The sequence below is a fragment of the Rhyacophila brunnea genome, unplaced genomic scaffold (assembly GCF_057557595.1).
Source record: "Rhyacophila brunnea isolate RB1 unplaced genomic scaffold, BYU_Rbru_1.0 scaffold_1, whole genome shotgun sequence".
Classification (NCBI taxonomy): Eukaryota; Metazoa; Arthropoda; class Insecta; order Trichoptera; family Rhyacophilidae; genus Rhyacophila; species Rhyacophila brunnea.
This window is the reverse complement of record NW_028232751.1, coordinates 10,950,259-10,972,410: the sequence shown is the minus strand read 5'-3', so window position 1 is coordinate 10,972,410 and position 22,152 is coordinate 10,950,259. Positions and strand designations below refer to the sequence as shown.

Below are 22,152 nucleotides of genomic sequence, written 5' to 3'. Positions count from 1 at the left end.
ATGGAAAACAGGGCCATGACATATCAATAATAAAATAAGAAAAAGCGCACTATCTCCTATTTTATCTATAGATGTAGGAATTCCAGGGTTTTCTTTAATACATATTTACATATATATTTCAGTAAAAATATGAGTAGTAAGTACATTAATTCACATACATATTTATATACTTCCAGATTTGTATCAAACCATTACTTTTCCATATTATTATTATGTTTTTCGTACATACTATGTGTGTTAAAACATATTTTATGATAAAGTTCCACAAAATTTTCATTGTTTCTTCTGTAAAATAAGATGAGGCATTTTTTACTTTATATTTTAAACAACAGTTTATTATTATAGTGCTTTTTACGATAGTCTTAATTTGTGCTTTATGTCATATCAATTAATTATAATACAAATAATCTGGTTTTAATATTTTATTCAATCAGATTATTTTGACAGTTTCGAATCAATTTTGGCGCGTAATTTTGTACATGGCCTGTATACTAGAGATGGCCGTGGAATACTTCATATACAAACAGATATACTTACTTATTAATTTATTGGGTTTGGGTCAAATTTCTTAACAACTGTATAGTATTAAAAAATATATAATTTAATGAGAGTTTGGTAACTTCTCCAAAGGAATCGGATTTAGCTACCCGGTGTTGTATTTCGGCATATTTAGGCTCCATGTATGCATAGATCCTGACGATGCTGAAATTCGAAACCCATTTCTATGAAATAGTGCAAAATTCTCATCTTTTAGAATTTTAATTTAATCCTCAGTCGATATTGGTACCTAATATTTTTTTCTTAATAGTTTTTACTGTAATATTCTTGAAGGAATGACATTGTATCGACTAAAATTAAACACAGTATGTAGTACATATTCCATTGTACCTTTAATAATAATCAGGACCGGTTTCGTCTACTTCTGTGTCTTTGTCAACTGAGTTGACTTGAGTTGAACTGAGAATCAGTTAGCAATTTCATAATATTTAAGCGGACGAAACTGGAGGTGATTATTATAAAATATCTGAAGTAAATACTACATATTTATTGTGTTTTATTTTATTTACACTATTCATAATATCTCCATTAACGGCCCTTCAACTTCGACCATTCAAGTGTGATAAACATCTTATGAATAATGATTGCTTTATAATAATTATTGACCTAAGAATAAGGTAGTGTTTTTTTGAAATACGCCATTTCTTTTGTCATTCCCCAGTGGTTAAGCTACAACATACAGCCGTAGCCATAAATTGACAAACTATAATTGAAGTAGAAAGTAAAATGATATTGACGCGCGTGTTTGAACATGTACCGTTTAAATTTTTTTTTTTTTTTAAATCGGTTAGGTATATGTTCAAACACGCGCGTTAACATAATTTTACTCCCTACTTTAATTATAGTTTGTCAATTTATGGCTACGGCCGTATGTTGTAGCTTAACCACTGGGGAATGACAAAAGAAATGGCGTATTTCAAAAAAACACTACCTTATTCTTAGGTCAATAATTATTATAAAGCAATCATTATTCATAAGATGTTTATCACACTTGAATGGTCAAAAACATAGCTTATAATTAGTATCTTTAGAATCATCTTCAAATGTGTTAATCTTGCCGATTTTTTGAATAATAAAATGCCTAATTCTTGTCAAATTTGGGATCACAGAGATTATCAATATAATTTTTAATCGTGAATATTTTACAAAAATTATCTCGTAATAAATTATACTAATGGTTTTATAAATGCGTTTAAAAATTAATAAATGTAAAAAATCTTAACACCACTGCACAGTTATGTACCTAAATATGACCATATTCTAAAACATTAGAGCGAGAGGTTTAAAAGAATACTATTTTATGTAACAAAAATACTTTATGCAGTCGTAAAATGTTTAAAATAACTATAAAGGATAATAAGGCTTCAAAATTATGTAAATAGATTATCTACAACGTTTAAGGAGTGTCCAGGATCATGGTTTGAAAATACAATAAAAACTGAATTTTGACCTTCGACGAGCATGTCCCCCCTTAAGGCTATCTGGTGTTGGATCTATGGCAATGGAATAATCCATCGACTAATAACTGATTTGTGGAATTTAATATTGTACCTACCTACTGTTGAAATACTTTTGTTTTTATTTTATCTTATCAAGTAAATTGTATCTCGATTATTAATCAATTAATTTAAACGTATTAATTAATTAGTATTGTAGCCTTGTTTGATGAAGCTTTTTTAAAGGTCTATTTAAATTGTTAGCAGTGCTGAGCCGTTGTTTGAAATGACATTCCAATGAATGCGAAATGGATTCGCCTTACACTAAGATAGCTATTGTGAAAAATAATATAAATTTATTTCGACGTGCCATTTTTTGCTGTCGTCAATGCTTTTCAAGTGAAATGATGAATCTGCCTGCATTCGCGTGTATAGGACGCATTAAATGAACTGACTAAAAATCAATAGAGAGGCCTTTTTTCACCACGATGCAAATACGGGTGCGGTCACAAATAAATTTATAGTACACATAATAAATTATTTATTGTATTTAAATCATGTGGTGATTTTTTAAACAAAATTAAATCAAAACTAATCACGCGTTCTTATCAATGACTAAACTCACATAATAAAATATGATAGCGTATTATTTCTAATTCTTGTAATTTTTAATTTACATAAATTAAGATTGTCTTTGTTTAAAGTTGTATTTATTATCGTATGTATTTTTTTAATTGCGAGCGTGAAAGGGATGCGTTATATTATTGTGGGGTGTACTTCACCCTGGTGTCAGAATTCAAAGGGCCGTCAGACAGGGATGCTTTTATCTAAATAAAATAGTATGAAGAGCGTACGTACGACCATAATGGTATGAACTTCGTCTAAAGAAGCGAGCTTTATATAACTTATTTATCATAAATTGAATAAAAATTAGTTGTTTTCAAAAGATAAATATTTTTGAACATACATAATTTTGAAAAACACTTCTGAGAAAATATATTATAACCAATAGAAAAAATCTCTTTGAAAAAAGTAAGCCACCCGGCAGGATCGAACCTGCATCTCTTGGGTTTACGCCCCTTTCGCGCATTATCCTCTATGCTACGAGGTGACATACTAATTACGACAAATTTTAACTATTGGCCTTTTAATACCTGCTCATCAGCTCTCTTCTAAATCAAGCTACTATTGGCAATCGATTTTTGTTTATTAAATCAAAGTAGGTACCTACTACTTCAATTACTACCCGTCGTCACGGATTTCTCCAATATTTTATGATGTAACTTACTCGAACTTGCTTATAATTTTTAATTAATCATTTCCTTTATTCAACGAATAATTCACAAGATTTAAGAATGTACGAGTACCATTCTAATTATTGAACATACATAATTTTGAAAAACACTGCAGGTATTAAAATGCCAAAAGTTAAAATTTGTCGTAATTATTAGTATGTCACCTCGTAGCATAGAAGATAATGCACGGACGGGGCGTAAACCCAAGAGATGCAATTTCGATTCCTGCCGGGTGGCTTACTTTTTTCAAAAAAATTTCTCTATTGGTTATAATATATTTTCTCAGAAATGTTTTTAAACATTGTGTAAGTATGTTCAATAATTAGAATGGTACATTCTTAAATCTTGTGAATTATTCGTTGAATAAAAGAAATACTTAATTATAAATATTTTTATCTGATACGCGAGTGAAATCTCTGCTTATCATTACATTAATTATTGATTCATTTATTTTATTATTAAGTCGATATTATTTAACGAGGTTTAGCTCCGTTTCTTGAAGATGACATTGAGGTTTATTAATATAACACTAATATTATTACAATATAATGTTCATTTAAAGTGGTTAAGAAACAGCTCGAAACGTTACAATTGTTCACAGGTGAGTGATTTTTCATTTCCAGCCGCTTTATATTGCCATTTTTGCATGTCTCCATTCATTTCATACCTATTTATTTTTGTATTGGAAAAATTGCATGCCTACAATAAAATTTAGTCATTGTAATGTTAGTGAGATTTTATCATTGCCTTTAGATACTTACTAATATTTTGTATTATACGGCTAAGTTTCTATGCATATCAACATCGGCTTTTTTGTATGTATTATTCATGCGTAATAATAAACTATATCAAAATTTTATAATACATTATTTTTATACACGAATGACTTTAATATATACATGATTATATAATAAAATGTTTATATATAGGTATAAATAGATATTTCTTTAGGTAAAATAAAAATAGGATAGACTTCACACTGTGTTGATTTTCAATTTAAATATAATACGTTTTTTATGTCATAACTAATATCTACACAAATATTAATATATAAATATTTGATCAATTATTATTAACACAATTTATACGCATCGATCTTTTTTTAAAATAGGTATAAGTTTCATACAAAAAGACGAATTTAAGTCAACGGGTAAATGAGACCAATATAATATTATTTTGTAGAAATAAATCGATAACCAATCTTCCCTATAAATATGAACTGAACAATATTATTCTTATAAAATACGTATATGGACATTTCTAAAAAATATGATTTAAGATTTATTTTATACAATTAATTAAATTATTATATCAACTAATACTAGTCAAATACATATCCTAAAATGTTGTCAGTTTTACATTACGAAATCTTTAAATCCACGCATTAGTAGTAATAATAATTAGTAATCCCATATTTGGAAAATAATTTTAACCTGAAGTAATGGCAACCCAGGGCACTTACACCCTTTAAAAGCTATTAAAAATATTATCATTATTGTCTATTACTTCATTATTTACTATTGGTGATTCGATAATACAATTTCTTATCATATAGGTACTATAAGAAGTTTAGTAATAATGTCATTAATCGTGTGTTTCTTAAATTAATCTATTAATGTGCCTATCTGTTGTGACTTTTTCTGTCTTATTGTTCATGGTAGAAGTCAGACAAGAAGCAGTACAGCAAGCCTTGGCTGCTATGCAGAGTCGGCCGAAACCTTCCTTACCAATGCCTTCCAAGAGGACTTCGGTAATGGCTGACAGCCCTGACAGAGACCGACATGATACAGGTATTTTTTTGTAAATCATTTCTTTGAATCTATCATATTATTAGTAAAGTAGTCATTAAGTACAATATATTATTAATTTATTTCAAAATATAATAGGTAACTACCTCCCTACCGATGGTCAATATCTCCGAATTTAAAATTTTAAGTTTTTGTATTAAATTTACGTATGTAGGTATGTCATATGGTTTAATTGTATTTTGGCAGAGGGGTCCAAAAAAAATATTTAGATGGATACTCACCGTGGTCTGTGGTGGCCCATATGCCCCATTTTGGAGAGTAAAATTAGAGAATAATTATTTATTATTATAAGATATAATTAGTAAAATAATTTCAGTTTACATTTTGGTACTACATTTTATGTCAAATTACAGCGTCTAGTTCCGATGATGACAGCGTGGCAAATGAGATTGCTGGGAGCATTGGATCCCACCAGGCTCCATCCCAAAGGGCACCCGCACTGCCGCCACCGTGTGCTGCGCCTTTGATCGCCACGCCATCTGCCCACAGTGATTCCTCTACCGGTGGATCCCCACCGCCCCCTCCTCCGCCACCCGCCTCACAAGGTCCTCTAAGGGCCCCCAGGCGACCGCCACCTCCACGAGGAAAACACCGAGATACTACTGATTCAGCTGATGTCATGAGCTTGAGACCCTGTAAGTATATATAACTGCGTCACCAGTTACGCTATTTGATTCAAAGAAATGCATGAACTAATAGTTGAACATTTAAATCTTGGATCATGCTTGAAGTGATGCCGGAACACCCTTTTTTAAATCTATAGATTGGAGTCTGTATATAATTAGCATAGTCAAATCAAATTCTTTTATTATACTAAAAGCTTGGTCCCGAAGGGTTGATTAAATGGCTAGTAATTAGGTATTCCTTATAAAAATAAACTGTTAATATCACCTGATTGAAAACGAGGCAACTTTTACTGGCAGGGTAGTATGTCTTTTTTGAAAAATATCATGACATTTTCCTCCATCATCGGCGTTTATTAGCCCATTATACAGTCAGTGGTTGAGCATAACCACACGCAGTCCATGTAGGTTGTGTAATGTCTGGATATGGAGAGAAATGAATCGGGAGTAATAAGGCAATGTAAGATATGTATGCGCAGGGCTAGAGGGGATCACTGTGCGTCGACAACGCCTGGTGGTTAGCCCACACAGTTATATACACAGGTTATGAATCAAAATTTGCTTCAACTTCATAGCCAACTAGCATTCCTGTATATAAACACTACATCTGTTCATTTAACTTAACCATAGAGTTTACCATTCGTCAGCTGAATGTAGAACTATTCTATGTCACATTTGAAATATGTATTAAAGAGTTCTTTGAAACAACTTACTTCAAATAATTTGTATAGGATTTGTAAAGAAAATGATGCGTACATTCATTGTCTATATAAGTAGGTTGTTTCAAATATTTGTTTTAACTTACATGTTTACTCTCATTGGAGAGCCATCATATAAATTTAAGCAAAACCAAAGTGATGCTACTCAATCCAATTAATTGAATACCAATAATTGGGGCTGACTGTCTTCACTGGTCATTGAATGCATAAAACTTGCTAGTTTAGCAGTTACAGTCTGTAAGTGAAACTATTGCATTTTCAGGGGGTCAAGGGCCTGACGTAACCCATACACATACACACACAGATAGAGTGAACCGGTGTGGACGGCCTGGCTCCGATGATAATGGTACTGCCAGGTGGAAGGTGTCTGCTAAAATACAACAACTATTAAATACCCTAAAAAGGCCCAAACGAAGGCCTTTGCCAGAATTTTATGAAGATGACGACATCGAATTGGAAATTGCAGCGAATCCCAAAGATCCAAATGCCCCTAAACCCGAAGGAGGAGTGATGACTCCAGCTATTGGTGAACAGCTTGTCGTGCCTTCTGGACTTCCTAGAAATTTGGAAGCAGCAATTCAAAGATATGGATCTGCTTCATTCAAAGCCTCCGTCGCCACAGTACTTGATCCTAATGGAAAAATGAGCAATTCATTAACATACGGTATGGGCATATTTTAATATTATTTCTTATAACAATAGGTATTCGCAAACTCTGAGGCATTTATTAACAAAAACTGTAAGTCTACAATTCCATATTTTTGGTGAAGGATGCTTTTGTGTTTCAAGTTTAGTTTTAACGTAGTTTCTTTTTTACACTATATTCTATTTTATAATTAGAACAATATGTTGATTTTTATGAGTTGATAAAACCTCTATTTGCAAGAAATATAAGCAAAAGAAATTTTTACAAAATAATATTGTAATAATTTGTATCAATTTAATTAAAGCATTTTTTTGAATGCTTTTGGTGGATTTTGAATATTCAGATCAGTGGATATTGCATGAAATCACCTGTCAAATACAAATTCATATGTACATATATATTTTTGTTAGATTTTTGCTAAATGTGGACTTATCAGTTTTTGTAACTATAAATCTCCTTTAAACTGTATTAAATTAATTTAAATTATCATTTTGATCATTAAAATAAAACCAATTTTGTTTACTTAAGTTTAAGCTAGTTTTAAACATTTAGATGGAAAATATAGATAATACCATTTTTATTGCACATAGGATTAATTCTAGTGATTTTTTTTAACCATCTACTTATTTAAAAACACACTTTACTATGACATTTACAGTGTCATAAGGCCAAATATCGAACTAATTTTTGCTCGAGAGACTTTACCAAATTATTTAAAAAATGAAGAAAAATAAACATCGTTTAAGTCAGCGATTTCCAAACTGGAAGGCGTGGAGTGTTGTAAAGAGAGGCGTGAAAAATTTAACACAGATGTAGCCACACATTTGCATTTTGCAAATCCATAGTTTATAAAGAGTCTGTGGGCCCGGGTATAACAGACATCACGAATTTACTCATTCATTTTTACCTACGTTGAACATGTGGGCCGTAAAGTAGTACATTTTTGGCTATTTAAAAAGGTGTCTGTATTATTTAACGAAATAAAGGGTGGGGAGCCGTCAAGATTAGATTTTTTTTTAAAGGGAGGCGTAGTAACATAATGTTTGGAAACCACTGTTAAGTAATAAAGGAGTATTTTTTGTCACAACACATGTGGGGTCGTTTCAGCAGGTGTAAGGAGTCTATTTTTGTCTCGCTTCTGTTAAGTAATTATTTCCTTGATCCCTCACACTCGGTAAAACAATCTCTCATGCGTCAGGGCTAAAATATACTATTCTAGCAATAAATAATTTTCAGGCAATTTACTATATTTACAGTGAACATCCAAAATTTCAACCATCAGTCATTTCACCTACATGTTGCAGTGAAAACTAATATAATTTTAAAATTTTATAGGTAAGTTGTTGAGCCGATCTCAAAAAATTTCATATGCTCTTCTGAACAAAACATTCTGGAAAGGGACCGAGTCTGCACTGAAACCCGGTGAAAGAATTGCTCTGGTCTATCCAAATAATGACCCAATCAATTTTATGTGCGCCTGGTATGGCTGTCTCCAAGCTGGTATTGTTCCTGTAGCTGTGGAAGTTCCTCTTACTCGTCGTGATGCTGGGTCACAACAGATTGGTTTTCTGCTTGGCTCAACCGGCATCCATGTTGCTCTTACGTCTGATGCCTGCTATAAAGGTATATAATACACTTCATTCGCATTTCAATTGTACATTTATTGGAAAATTTCGAACATGTTTTACTTTATAAACTTACTGACTAATGACATATTATGATGTATTTTATATAACATGGTCCATCTTTCGTAACTACATATCTATGTTGATTGTTTTCGTTTGGTTTTTTCTTAATTGATGACATCAGAACAAAGCACAAAAACACTATAAATAATAAAATTAAATACCACCGATAAGTTGTAAAACATTATATTATTCTGACCAATGTCAACTAAATTTTATCTGTCATTATGTGAGGAGAGCGGGTCAGGGTGGGATGAAAAATAAAACAGGATAACATGATTATTTCATCTAACTACCATTGCAAATTGAATCAAGTATAGATTAAAAACCGAAATTTCTTATTGCTTCTTCCCATTCTATATAAAAATGAGTTTATTCTGTTATCCATTTTCAGGTTTACCAAAATCGACTACCGGTGAAGTGGTTGGCTTCAAAGGATGGCCCCGTTTACAATGGACTGTCACAGAGCACCTGCCGCGAGCTCCTCGTGACTGGCTCCCGCCAGCCATGCTCTCTGATGATACACCTGCCTACATCGAGTACACGTCTGACGGCGACGGCTCTGTCATGGGAGTGACTGTCTCGCGTGCTGCCATGTTGGCTCACTGCCGTGCTCTCACCGCTGCCTGTAATTACACAGAGGGCGAGAACATGGTGTGCGTTCTGGACTTCAAGAGAGAAGTTGGTCTCTGGCATGGCGTGCTCACCAGCGTACTGAATGGCATGCATGTCATTTTCATTCCGTATGCACTCATGAAAGTCAACCCTGCATCATGGATGCATATGATAACTAAATATAGGTCAGCATATTTTTAATTTTTGAACATTGATTCTAACTCTGTAAATTTCAGATCCACATCACAGATTGAGAATGGTTGAAATAAAATTGTCACCGACTAGCATTTATTCGAGATACAAAGGTTATTTGTGGACAGTGAGGTTCCAATCATTGTTCCAGGGGTTCTCAACCTTTTCTATGCTGCGCACCTCGAGCAAATGTTGTATTAATGCTTTCTAAACAAGAGAGTACCTACTTAATTCATTTATAGAATTATTATGTTTATTATTATAATTAAAATTATTATGTACGTGTTTCAATTTTCAGAGCAAGTATTGCTGTGGTAAAATCACGAGACCTCCATTGGGGACTTTTAGCAACCAAAGATCATAAAGACATATCTCTTCAATCTCTGAGACTGCTTCTGGTGGCTGATGGAGCCAATCCTTGGTCACTTTCTTCCTGTGATCAATTCCTATCAGTATTTTCTGCTAAAGGTTTGTAAAATTACTACATGAATATGTTTTCATCATGGAGGTATCATCTTCCAGGTTCATTCCCTAAATAGACCAGAAAATTGACCGCCTCGTTCGTACGCAGATAAAAACTAATACGTATTATACTTATATTTTAAATCTAGATTTTTCTAACTTTGCTTACATAATATAAGATATAACAATACATATAACTCTAATTATTAAAAATTGTAAATGAGATACTCAAAGCGGTCAATACATAATTATTGTTTTGCAATGCCATAGTAACAATATAGTAAGTGATAATGTATTTTTTTAATAAACTTTTCAATCTATCTGCATGGTCAATTTTCCTGGTAGATACTCCATGGAGCCTCTAACAGCCCTTGCCACTCGGTAATCTACTCACCTTATCAAACAATGTTTGGGCTTTGTTCACTAGAACATTTCGTTTTGGAATGAATCACTTTGTAAATCGTGGTTTGAAGTATTTTTCGAATTACATATTGTGACAGTTTACTGTTACAAATCAACTGAATTAGTCTACTGGTGAAATTGCTGTACTGTGCATAATGAAGTTTCACTTCAAAAAATTTAAACCACCTTTTAAATAAATTTGATTGTTTTTTTATTTGAATATAAACATTTGATAATAATTGATATTGATAGGCCTGCGAGCAGAATCAGTTTGCCCATGTGCTTGCGGAAGCGAGGCGCTGACGGTATCTGTACGACGGGCTGGTAGAGCTGGCGGCTCCACCGGCCGAGGAGTTCTCTCAATGGCAGGATTATCTCACGGCGTTGTGCGGGTCGACCAAGAAAACTCACTTACCTCTCTGACGTTGCAAGACTGTGGCCAAGTCATGCCCGGGTGTGAGTATTTCGATTTTTTTTCTAATTACAAACTTATCATCATAATCCAGGTCAATCCACTGCTGAGTAAAGGCATCTCCAAGTTTATTTGCCAATGTATTGCCACTTAATTTCAGAGAACTTAACTACCCTGTTGAACCAGTGGTCTCCGAATCTACCTTTCAGACGTTTTCTGTCTCTTGCAAATCCTGGAATCCAGATGTCTCCAGTGATTGTTATTCATTGAGTTGTGTCTTGCCCATTTTCATTTAAAGTTAGTCACAAACTGTATCATCAAATACCTGATTGGTATGAGAATTTACAAATATTTTTGTTATTTCAGTTTTAACATTATTGCCGTATAGCTAAAATAGCTAACAAAAAAAGAATGGAACCTAGTGAATGACTTTTTTATAATGATGTTTTTTATATATTTTGCAGCCGCCATTGCTGTAGTTAGGATGGATGGACCTTCCTATTTGTGCAAGACAGATGAAGTTGGTGAAATATGCGTGATGTCTGGAGGTACTGGGAACGGTTATTGGGGTCTCCAAGGTCTAACTACCAGTGTTTTTGGACTACGACCCCTTGCAGCAGATGGCAATCCTATTAATGACCAGACCTATACTCGAACGGGACTTCTAGGATTTTTAGGCCCCGGAGGTCAGATTTATATTATTTGAAAAATTTATAGTCACCTCTTAGCTACAAGATGATAAATACTAAAGAATCACAATAGCAAAATGTTATCTTTGTAGTAATAACAGACTATCGTTATTGTATTCGGATTTCTTCATCAAAACGATGGAATAAAAAATAAACTAGTTTCGTTTATTTAATTTCTAATTATGTTATATATTATAATATTTTATCGGTTTATATAATTTAACTTAATATGTTCTATGTCGGGAGGTATTAGTATGGCCGTATACGGAGAGCCACGATTTTCTTTGAAAAAATACCCCTTAGTAAAAATACTTTTTTTGGCATTATATTAATACTATATTATATAGACTTACCAAATTAATACACGATGTGTCTATTTACGCCGTCATTTATCCAAATAAATCAAACTTAATGTTTCACAAAACGTCAGTGTTGTCACAACACTTACACAGTAAAGATGAGAACGTGATTATGTATGAGAAATAATTCTACAATATGCTACTTTAATCATAAAACCATGATATAAAAATATAACGAATTAAAAAAAAAATTCTAGTCTTCTACCGTGTGTAATGTCTCAAAACAAGGATCAACGCAGAGCGCCACTTTACACTGTTTGCACTCATACCTTGACTCTCTTCGCAGAAGATCAAATGGTTTATATGTAAAAAAGTTCAAATATCCCAGAAACTTGACTTATTATAGAAAGATATAATACAAAAAAAGTCAAATAAGTTAAACACTATGCGAATAACATTAGTCGCGACACTAATATCTTGTAAAATAAACAATTACCGACACAACACAGCTACAAAGGTTTAAAAAATTACATTCAATGACGAAATCATACCCTTAAATTACGAAAAAAATGCCAAAAGTCTGAAAGTAATTATTTTAAAACTATCATAATAGAAATGAAGTATAAAGTAAAAATATTTCAGCCGCGAAACCGAATTAGATTCGTCAAACACGACTACGAATATTCAACTGCTATGTATGCCAAGTTGTAATTGTGTCACTTCTATTCAGTAGTAGTATTCAGGAATCACAGTATTCCCCGATTCTCGTATGCATAAGCAAACCATAATTTCGATTGCATCTACCATAAGTAAACGGGAATCACGGCGTATGATTTGATAAATATCGCGTCCGTGGGACAACCCTACTTAGCGACGCATTTCGGTAACCCAAGAAAGCTTTTTTTTAATTCGACGTTTCATTGATTATAATATAGAAAATGTCAAATGTAAGTATTACACCATGATCCTAAGAAATGTCGCTATATGGGTAACATGTTTGAATTCTTCAAAATATCAACCTCGGCTGATATATTGCGTTTTACGTGGATTGTCTTTGGACATGCATTTTGTATGGCCGGCCCTTTGTTCTCAGAATAGAAGAGCGTCCTAAGACGCTGGCAGCAGTTATCTGGTTAAGGAGTTGGTTGGCCTTCGTTCTTTCACTGTATTGGCTCTAGCAACCATATGTTTTCCAGATTTGGGCAAAAATACTGTTATGTTAAAAGTATTTTAGAAGTTAATAGTAGTTTTGAGAGATATAGATACAAATACCTATTTATTGTAGATGAAATTTGAAGAATAATACATGTGTAACAAATACAATTTTTTTTATGTTATAATACATAATATGTATATAATATTTTATACTGAATCCAAAACAGCTTCGACTGTTTGGTATATATTTAAGTGTAAAATAATTTCAAAAATAAAGTGGCTAATATGTATGAGTTGGTTTTAATCATGCTTAGCAGATACACAGTTTATTCAAAGTCAAGAGAAGATTAATATTATATGAGGGAGATTAATAATAGCTATCTACACTTTTTTCACTGTTTTCACTGTAAGTTCTCACCGTTTGACTTTTTTTTAGGTTTGGTGTTCATCTGCGGGTCCCGTGATGGTCTGATGACAGTGACAGGGCGCAAACATAACATGGACGACATCATAGCGACTGTGTTGGCAGTAGAACCGATGAAGTTCATCTACCGGGGACGAATTGCAGTGTTCAGCATTCGAGTTCTCAGAGACGACCGTATCTGTGTAATTGCAGAACAAAGGCCTGATTGCAGTGAGGAAGAGGTGAAATGGACTTTTATTCAAAAAAATAAACTACCACTATGACGAACAGAAAAATCCCTTCAATTCAAACAACTTGCGCCAATAAAATAGCTTATCATATTCATCTGTTGGAATATTCATGTCCGATACGCAAAGAATAATCTTAGAGTAAAACTATTTAAAAAGTTTATCCAAAAATATTTTAATAAGTTAGCGTTGATTTAATCTTTCTAATTGCCAAGGACATGTACTCAGTGAAGGAAAGCCACTTGAAATTATGTAAGCATAATATCAGTACATATACAGGTTCATGTATGTAAAGGAGTATCAAGATAGCTTTTTTCATGTATATCTAAAGCAACTGAAATCTTTGTCGTCTTCCTTTCCTTTCTTATGTCCTCTGAGGTTTTTGTCATTGTATTCTACTTATGGCAAGCGATATTATATTATGTAAATTACCTTAATCTCCCACCATCTCAATTATGTTGATTTATTAAATGTCATGCGATTTGCATTATGTAGCGTAAAGTTTCTAATTATTGTATTGTTCCTTAATTTTTCTAGATGGCAGCTTATTCAATTCATGACAAGAAGTGTTTATGATTACCTTCCCTATTACCGGGATACTAGCTCCAATCATTAAAGATCACATCACTTTTATTCATTATCATCAATTTATTAATTAATGTGAAAAAATTTGATTTTATACAGGTTAAAACATTTAGTACACATATTCTAATACATTTGATATCCTATTACGTAATAATATGTTAATATAATATGATATTATCATATTAACGTATTTCCTATATCATTCCATCGCTACTTTCAATTAATTAATTAAGGTTTTACCAAAGGTATATAAAGAAACCATAAAGAATTATCTATGTTTATTTTTGATAAAGCGCTTACGCTATATATTTTTTTTACTTTTACAATATCAGCAATTAATTGTAAAAATATGCACACCTGTTTTTCTGTGTTTTTGCTTGAAAATGATATTGTTAAGATAACATTATTGATATGTACTCAAATCCTATACAAAATGTGATTGCATTTTTGTCATCGCTTCCCGCCATGTGATATCAAAGGCGCGATAGAGGACAGCCTGAAATTATTAGATTATTCTAGAATGTTGTAATGGGTATACTTTATCCATTATCTTACTTGCGATATAATTAATAACATTGTTTACGATAACATACTGCATGATATCTTGTTTACATGCATATTTTTATGCTTTTATTTCATTGATTAATAATCTTTAGAGTTGTAGAATATTTTTTTAATGCTACATTAACCAATTATGTATTCTTGTTTTACTTTAATACAGTTTTTATTTTGGATTGTATTTGATAAATTTATTAATTTATAATATGGTTTTAATATCTATTGCGCGATTGTTTTCTTTTCTGTCTGTATAGTCAATATGTTTTCTCATGTACATATTGATATTATAATAATGTAATACATATTTTGACATTCAGAAAATAACATACTTAGTAAAATTTCGTATTAATTATAGTGAGCAAATTGTTAATATTTTCCTCCAAATCAGATCACAATCACCTATATAACTATCAGTGGCAACGGGTGGAGATAGGCTGTTAAGATCCAACTTAAATAGTCCACACTTTTGTTTTCATTGAATTGAGAATTCATATTACGGATGGAGTTAGTTAATTTATAAAAATTCAGCCCTGTGTAAACCAAACCATACTCGATAAATAATATTCACTATCTATAAAATATCATGTATGCATAATTTTAGATATTTTATTGATAGATAAATATTTTTTGACTGTTATCTATTTATTACAGCTTGGTTTACGCAGGGTTTAAATGAATTTTCAAAACTAACCAATATTACCTGTAGTTTGTAGTCTTGGTTCAATGAAAACAAATACATATGACTGCCAAAGTTTAGTGTGCACCATTTATGTTTAATCTCAATAGCCTACCAATTCACCCTTCGCCACTGATATATTATATATAACACAAAAACAATTATTAAATGTAAATTATAAATACAATAGCATGATACAAAAGATTTATTCATATTGTTTTAATACCATTGAATCCTTGTTTTCATCAGATAATTTTAGCTAGATTGAAATGAATAAGATACATAATTATATTATTTTACAGTCTTATAAAGAAATTGCCTATTTCTAATACCTACACACTTTGTTCAAACTAAGCATTAAAATTTGCAGTTGCATAATATGTTGCATATATTTATTGGTATTGCTGTTTTATCACTTGCTGCGTGTAATACTGCGCTGGAATACTTATTATTGTGAAAAAACATAAAGAGACATCAGTTTTTATTGTGAAAATAGTTGCATAATACACTCCCGAATAAATTAACCGTCATAGTTTCATGGGCAATCGTTGTTTATATTGCATGTGCATCTTCTTCTTCTGCAGTCATTCCAATGGATGTCACGCGTACTACAGGCAGTGGACTCCATCCATCAAGTAGGCATCTACTGCTTGGCTCTGGTGCAGCCCAATTATCTGCCAAAGACGCCGCTGGGAGGCATACACCTTTCCGAATGCAAGCGCCGCTTCTTAGAAGGGACACTGCACCCAGCTAATGTTTTGCTTTGTCCCCACACCTGTGTTACCAACCTGCCTAAGCCTAGAGAAATACATTCAGGTTAGACCCATACCATTTTATTATAATCTTATCTTGATATTAAACTAAATACCCATTATATTTTACTTCTAAATTTAATATTTTCATTAAATGTATTATATTTGAATGGCTTTTAAGAATTCATTGTAAAAACAAATTATTTCTCATCAATAAATTACCAATTCAAAGATTTGTTGCCATTTTAATAAAGTTCTCACTTATTATGAAAAGATATAATATTTTTTCTATTAGTGATATAATCATCATTTGTGAGATTATATCCCATCTTAAAATATAAAATCCCGCCGACATTGCTCTACAACTTATACAATAAAGGTAACTGAAATAATCTTAGTGAACATTTTGAGAAAAAAATTATTATTGTTGGTTGTCAAATTTTATTGTGGGATGTAAAAGATCTAAAACTGAATCTGAAATCTGAAACACAAAGGCGTTGCAAAATTGGTGAGCGAAATTGTTGCCAGAAAAGTAGATTAGTTTTCAGTTACCTCTTTGTTAGTTGGCAATGTTTACCCGTGTGTTGTGTGGTGTGGCACCGACAACAGGCGAGTGTGTTGCAGACGTGGGGCCCGCTTCGGTCATCGTGGGTAACCTGGTGCAGGGGAACCGGCTGGCTTCTGCTCACGGCCGCGACATGGGGCACACAGACGACTCTGATGCTGCCAGAAAAGTGAGTTTTACCGCTCGTCAATTTGTTTGTTTTAGGCTGCCTTGTCTTTTGTTTAGGTGAAAACACTTATTAACCTTTTAGCAGCCCAGCTGATAATACTAGGTATAATCTCCAGGGCCCAAGAATTAAATAATATATAAAAAAAAAAAATATCAGTGGAAAATTTTATATCTAGCACTTACATATTATGAGACATCATTTGAAGTTCGTCGAAAGGGTTTTTCATTCATAATTTCACGAAAATGTCGGAAAATTTGCACCAAGGTTAGGGTTATCACAACACTGCGAATTTACAAGAAATAGTTCAAAAATATTTTTAAAAAATTCAAAAAAAAAATTTATAAATTTTACAAATACACATTTTTTTTTGCAATATCAGTATTATTTTCACTGTCCACATAAACATCTTTAAAAGTTTTCTTCCGTATGGTAAATTTCGAAACACGGTTCAAAGCATAGTGCAATGTCACATTGCTTGCACACAAACCGCGTTTCCCTACGTTTCTTATTGTTTTTTGTATTATAACATACGTAACACCTTTTGGTGGCACTATTTTTTTTGTCCGTGGGTGGTATTTTACCCAGAAAATGCCTCTCCGTAAGCCTAGTGGGTAGCGGCACCTTCCGCTTCAAATTTGTCTTTGGATGTGTCTTGTGTTTTTGAATCAGTTGATCAATAACGTTCAACTGAAAGTCACCTAAGGGCTGTTTTTTACCAGTTTTTTGTTGGTACAATATATGCGCATTCAGTAATGATAAATCTAATAGATGGAAAAAAAGTTTTTTGTACCATTTCAGGGTTTTTCGTGATGAGTTTACGGATGAAAGCATCATGTCACTTTGGTCTACAGCGCCCATGTTTTTGTTGTAGTCCACGATGGACTCGGGTTTTGAAATAGGAATTTTTGTCACATAGTTTACTTTTCCCGTCGGTTTGAATACATTCTTGTGCACTGTGGTCAACATTGTCACGTCTTTTTTGTCTTTCCACGCCAATGCCATCATTTCGTCAGTGTGAAATGTCTCGGTTTCCCCTCTCTTCAATTTTTTTACGAATTTCGGCATCCCAATTCGATTTCTTCTCACGGTTCCGCAGGCATTTGTCCGGTGGTCATACAGGTACTTGAACAATGTTGGGCTGCTGTACCAATTGTCGATGAAAAGCGTATGTCCTCGTTCCAAGTACGGTTCAAGTAATGTCACCACAACGTTGCCTGATATTCCGATGTAATTTTTCTTCTGAATTTCTGTTTGTTTCCCTGTATAAATTATTATATCTAACACAAAACCAGTTTTACAATCGGCCATTACGAAAATTTTAATGCCGAAACGACTTGCCTTCGTTCTGATAAATTGGCGAAATAAAAGCCTCCCTTTGAAGAGAAGAAGACTCTCATCGATGCACAAATTTTGATAAGGATACAAGTACTGTTTGAAAGAAATTTTCAGCTCTTGCAAGACCTGTCTTATCTTGTACAATCGATCTCCGGGAATTTGGGTTTCATTATCGCTAAAATGCAACATTCGATGCAAGAGCTCAAAACGATTTCTGGACATTGATTCGGAATAATACGGTGAAAACAACGGTCTTTTGATAGACCAGTGTTCAGTAATTTTGTTGCGAGAATTACGTGACATGAGCATGCACACTCCCAAAAATGTGTATATATCGTCGGTTGTGCAGTCTATCCATCGTCGTAAACGATCACTTAGAACCGTGATATTTTTTGTAGCAAATTTAAATTGTTTATTTGTCTCTCGCACTATCATTTCAATAAAGGAAATGTGGATAAAACACTTGAAATAATCCATTTCAATTGCATCCGAAGCTAAACTATCTCCTTTGCATCCCGATTCAGTATCATCGAATGAAAATGCGCGCGGGTCAAATAAATCCGATTTCCACTCAAATGTCGGCCTTTCAGTAGCTTCGGATGTAGTTGGTTCATTTTCTTCAACTTCCAAAGTATCGTCAACTTCATCAACTTCGGAATCATCACTATCGTCTTCAGATTCAATCGTTTCTAAAAGATTGTCAATTTCACCATCTTCACAATATTCATCCATTTTGAATTGGAAAAATTGGTAAACTAAACTCGTAAATATAACACTTTTGTTTGTCCAAATTGAATGCAAAATATAAATAAAAATAGTCACAGTACTTAGTCACTCGACACTAATAAAATTTTCAATCTGAAAACATCGAAAATGTTTCAATTCAATAAGTATACTCGTAAATATAACACTTGTATACGCAAATCATACGCGAAATATAAATATAAATACTCACAACACTTCGTAACTCAACACAAATTAAATTTCAATAAGAAAAAATGCAAATTCTTTCAATTAGAACGCAAATCAGACTATCATACCGACGACCAATTATTACGCGATAGCGGTGCGAACTAATGAGTCAAAAATTTCTCAGTACATGGGAAGAAATCGGTAACCCTGAACGGGCCTCTCGGGAATCCCCTTTATTCTCGCGATGTATTTGACTTTTCAAACATTTCTGCCTGCAGAGCTTGCCCATAGATGTCAATACACGTATTAAAATTGAAAAAATAAATATATGACTCATATTAGGCTCAAAAACGGCGCGACGAGTTTCGCTCGTCACGGGCGCACGAAAGTAGACGCCCATGACGAGAACCACTCGTCAGTGGCTGTTAAAGGGTTAACATCAATTTAAGCAACAATCAGTAAAAGTTAATTGATTACCTAGAAAATATTATCAATTTCTCATCTAATTTAGAATTAACCCAAGTGGAATCCAAAATCTTATATAATTTGTATAGATACATCTATTTGGATAATATATAATCGGCTCGCTTATTTGTAGACTTTTGTATTTGTATTTTTCAATATATACTTAATTATTTACAGTCATAATGTACAGTCGAACTTGGTTATTACGAGGAAGATGGGACCGACTGAATTTGCTCGTTACAAGCATTACTCGTTATATCGGTATATAACATTTTTCGCACCACCTTCTATTTAAGCATAGAACATAAAAAATCTGAAAACCGTCGTAAAAATCCCCGAAACAAGCATGGCATTCATAAACTACAAAAGAAGTTGTTTATTGTAGTGAAGTGCTGAGCCGCCGGCGCTGTTAGGTACCTAATGACTTCACAGAGCTTGGATTTTTACATGAAATTTCAACCATATGCGCCGGTTTTTTCAATGTTGTAGGCGAAAACACCAATTAGACACTTAACTAATGTCATAAACATAATCCGATCCCGGCGGCATTGGTCTAGTTAACTTCTCGGGTCAGATTTTATTGCTTAGGGTCGAACATGTTGTTTTAAACGATCGATACATTAACAGTAAAGTTTTGCTCGGTATACCCGAGAAGTAGCTCGTTATAAAAGTGAATAAATGTATGGAGAAAATCATAAACTAAAATGTCAACAAATGTTTACTCATCACATCCGAGATCTCACTATTTCCGTGATCGTAATAACCAACCATAACTGTATATAATGTACAATTATTACTGTTTATGTATAATTTACCAGACATGAATTATTATAATGAGAGATCATTAGTTTTGAAGAGTATTATTACAATATTTTCTTTGTATGTTTCAGTACCAATTTATATCGGAGATTCTTCGGTGGCGAGCGCAGAGTACTTCTGACCACATCATCTTTACCCTCCTCAATTCTAAAGGAACCGTTGCCAAAACTTTATCTTGCTCTGAACTTCACAAAAAAGCTGAACGCATTGGAAATCTTTTACTCGAGAAAGGTCGTGTAAATACAGGAGAACACGTCGCCCTTATATTTCCACCAGGTCTTGAACTAATATGTGCATTCTATGGATGCCTTTATGTTGGAGCCGTTCCTGTTACTATTAGGCCACCTCATCCGCAAAACCTGCAAACAACTTTGCCCACTGTGAGAATGATAGTAGATGTGAGCAAATCTGCACTAGTCCTCTCTAACCAAAATGTCATAAAACTTCTTAAATCTAAAGAAGCTAGCAATGTTGTTGATATTAAGTCATGGCCAATGACTTTAGACACTGACGATATGCCTAAAAAGAAACTCCCTATCATGTACCGAGCTCCAACTGCAGAGATGTTGGCGTATTTAGATTTCAGCGTATCTACTACAGGAATGCTAGCCGGAATCAAAATGTCTCATGCAGCAGTTACATCGTTGTGCCGATCAATGAAATTGGCTTGTGAACTGTACCCATCTCGACACATAGCACTATGCTTAGATCCGTATTGTGGACTAGGCTTTGCATTATGGTGTCTAAGTAGTATTTATTCCGGTCACCACTCAATTCTCATACCACCATCAGAAGTTGAAATCAATCCTGCATTATGGCTGAGTGCAGTCTCTCAATACAGAGTTCGCGACACATTCTGCTCTTACGGTGTAATGGAATTGTGCACCAAAGGGCTTGGTAGTTCTGTTGATCAATTAAAAACCAGAGGAGTAAATTTGGGCTGCGTGAGAACATGTGTTGCTGTCGCAGAAGAAAGACCTAGAATCAATCTCACCGCATCATTCTCAAAATTATTTTCGGCTTTGGGACTAAGTCCGAGAGCAGTATCTACTTCATTTGGGTGCAGAGTCAATATAGCAATTTGCCTGCAGGGCGCTTCTAGTCCTGAACCATCCACAGTGTACGTTGATCTTCGTGCTCTGAGAAATGATCGTGTATCACTGGTGGAAAGAGGAAGCCCACACTCTTTATGTGTTATGGAATCAGGAAAATTATTACCCGGAGTAAAAGTGATTATTGCCAATCCAGAAACAAAAGGACAATGTGGTGACTCCCATTTAGGAGAGGTTTGGGTACAGTCAAGTCACAACGCTAGCGGGTATTTTACCATTTATGGAGATGAAAGTGATTATGCGGATCATTTCAATGCAAGACTAGTCACTGGAAGTACAGGTGAAGTTTATGCAAGAACTGGATATTTAGGCTTCCTGCGACGGACAGAAGGAGCTCCTCGAAGTACTGGAGAAGAAGGCAATCGAGAAGGGCGAGACAGTGATCCTGAGGGTACATCTGATGGTGCGGATCAACAAGATGCTGTATTTGTAGTTGGTGCCCTTGATGAAACTGTGATCATGCGGGGAATGCGCTATCATCCCATAGATATTGAAAACTCTGTTATGCGCTGTCATAAGAAAATAGCAGAGTGGTAAGTTAATGCGATTACTCTACT

General features: G+C 33.6%; 2 protein-coding genes across 9 annotated transcripts in view; both read left to right on the top strand.

Moving 5' to 3' along the window:
* Ptp61F (Protein tyrosine phosphatase 61F) overlaps positions 1-16,083 on the top strand; it is a 231,520-nt gene extending 215,437 nt beyond the window's left edge. The window contains exon 9 of the mRNA XM_085941343.1: positions 16,051-16,083. The gene's annotated coding sequence lies outside the window, so the exon portion shown is untranslated. The remainder of the gene's footprint in view (positions 1-16,050) is intronic.
* The window catches only part of DIP2 (disco-interacting protein 2), a 218,131-nt gene that overhangs the window by 194,470 nt on the left and 1,509 nt on the right, over positions 1-22,152 (top strand). For 5 of the 8 annotated variants that reach the window (XM_085941305.1, XM_085941318.1, XM_085941309.1 and 2 more), the window contains 12 exons: positions 4,951-5,079; positions 5,451-5,732; positions 6,702-7,103; positions 8,421-8,708; positions 9,165-9,570; positions 9,876-10,045; positions 10,694-10,897; positions 11,318-11,539; positions 13,433-13,641; positions 16,051-16,282; positions 16,828-16,952; positions 20,555-22,128. In XM_085941305.1, the coding sequence (XP_085797431.1) occupies positions 4,951-5,079; positions 5,451-5,732; positions 6,702-7,103; positions 8,421-8,708; positions 9,165-9,570; positions 9,876-10,045; positions 10,694-10,897; positions 11,318-11,539; positions 13,433-13,641; positions 16,051-16,282; positions 16,828-16,952; positions 20,555-22,128 (4,243 nt within the window). The remainder of the gene's footprint in view (positions 1-4,950; positions 5,080-5,450; positions 5,733-6,701; positions 7,104-8,420; positions 8,709-9,164; positions 9,571-9,875; positions 10,046-10,693; positions 10,898-11,317; positions 11,540-13,432; positions 13,642-16,050; positions 16,283-16,827; positions 16,953-20,554; positions 22,129-22,152) is intronic. The other 3 variants (XM_085941312.1, XM_085941323.1, XM_085941288.1) reach the window with 1 other exon arrangement.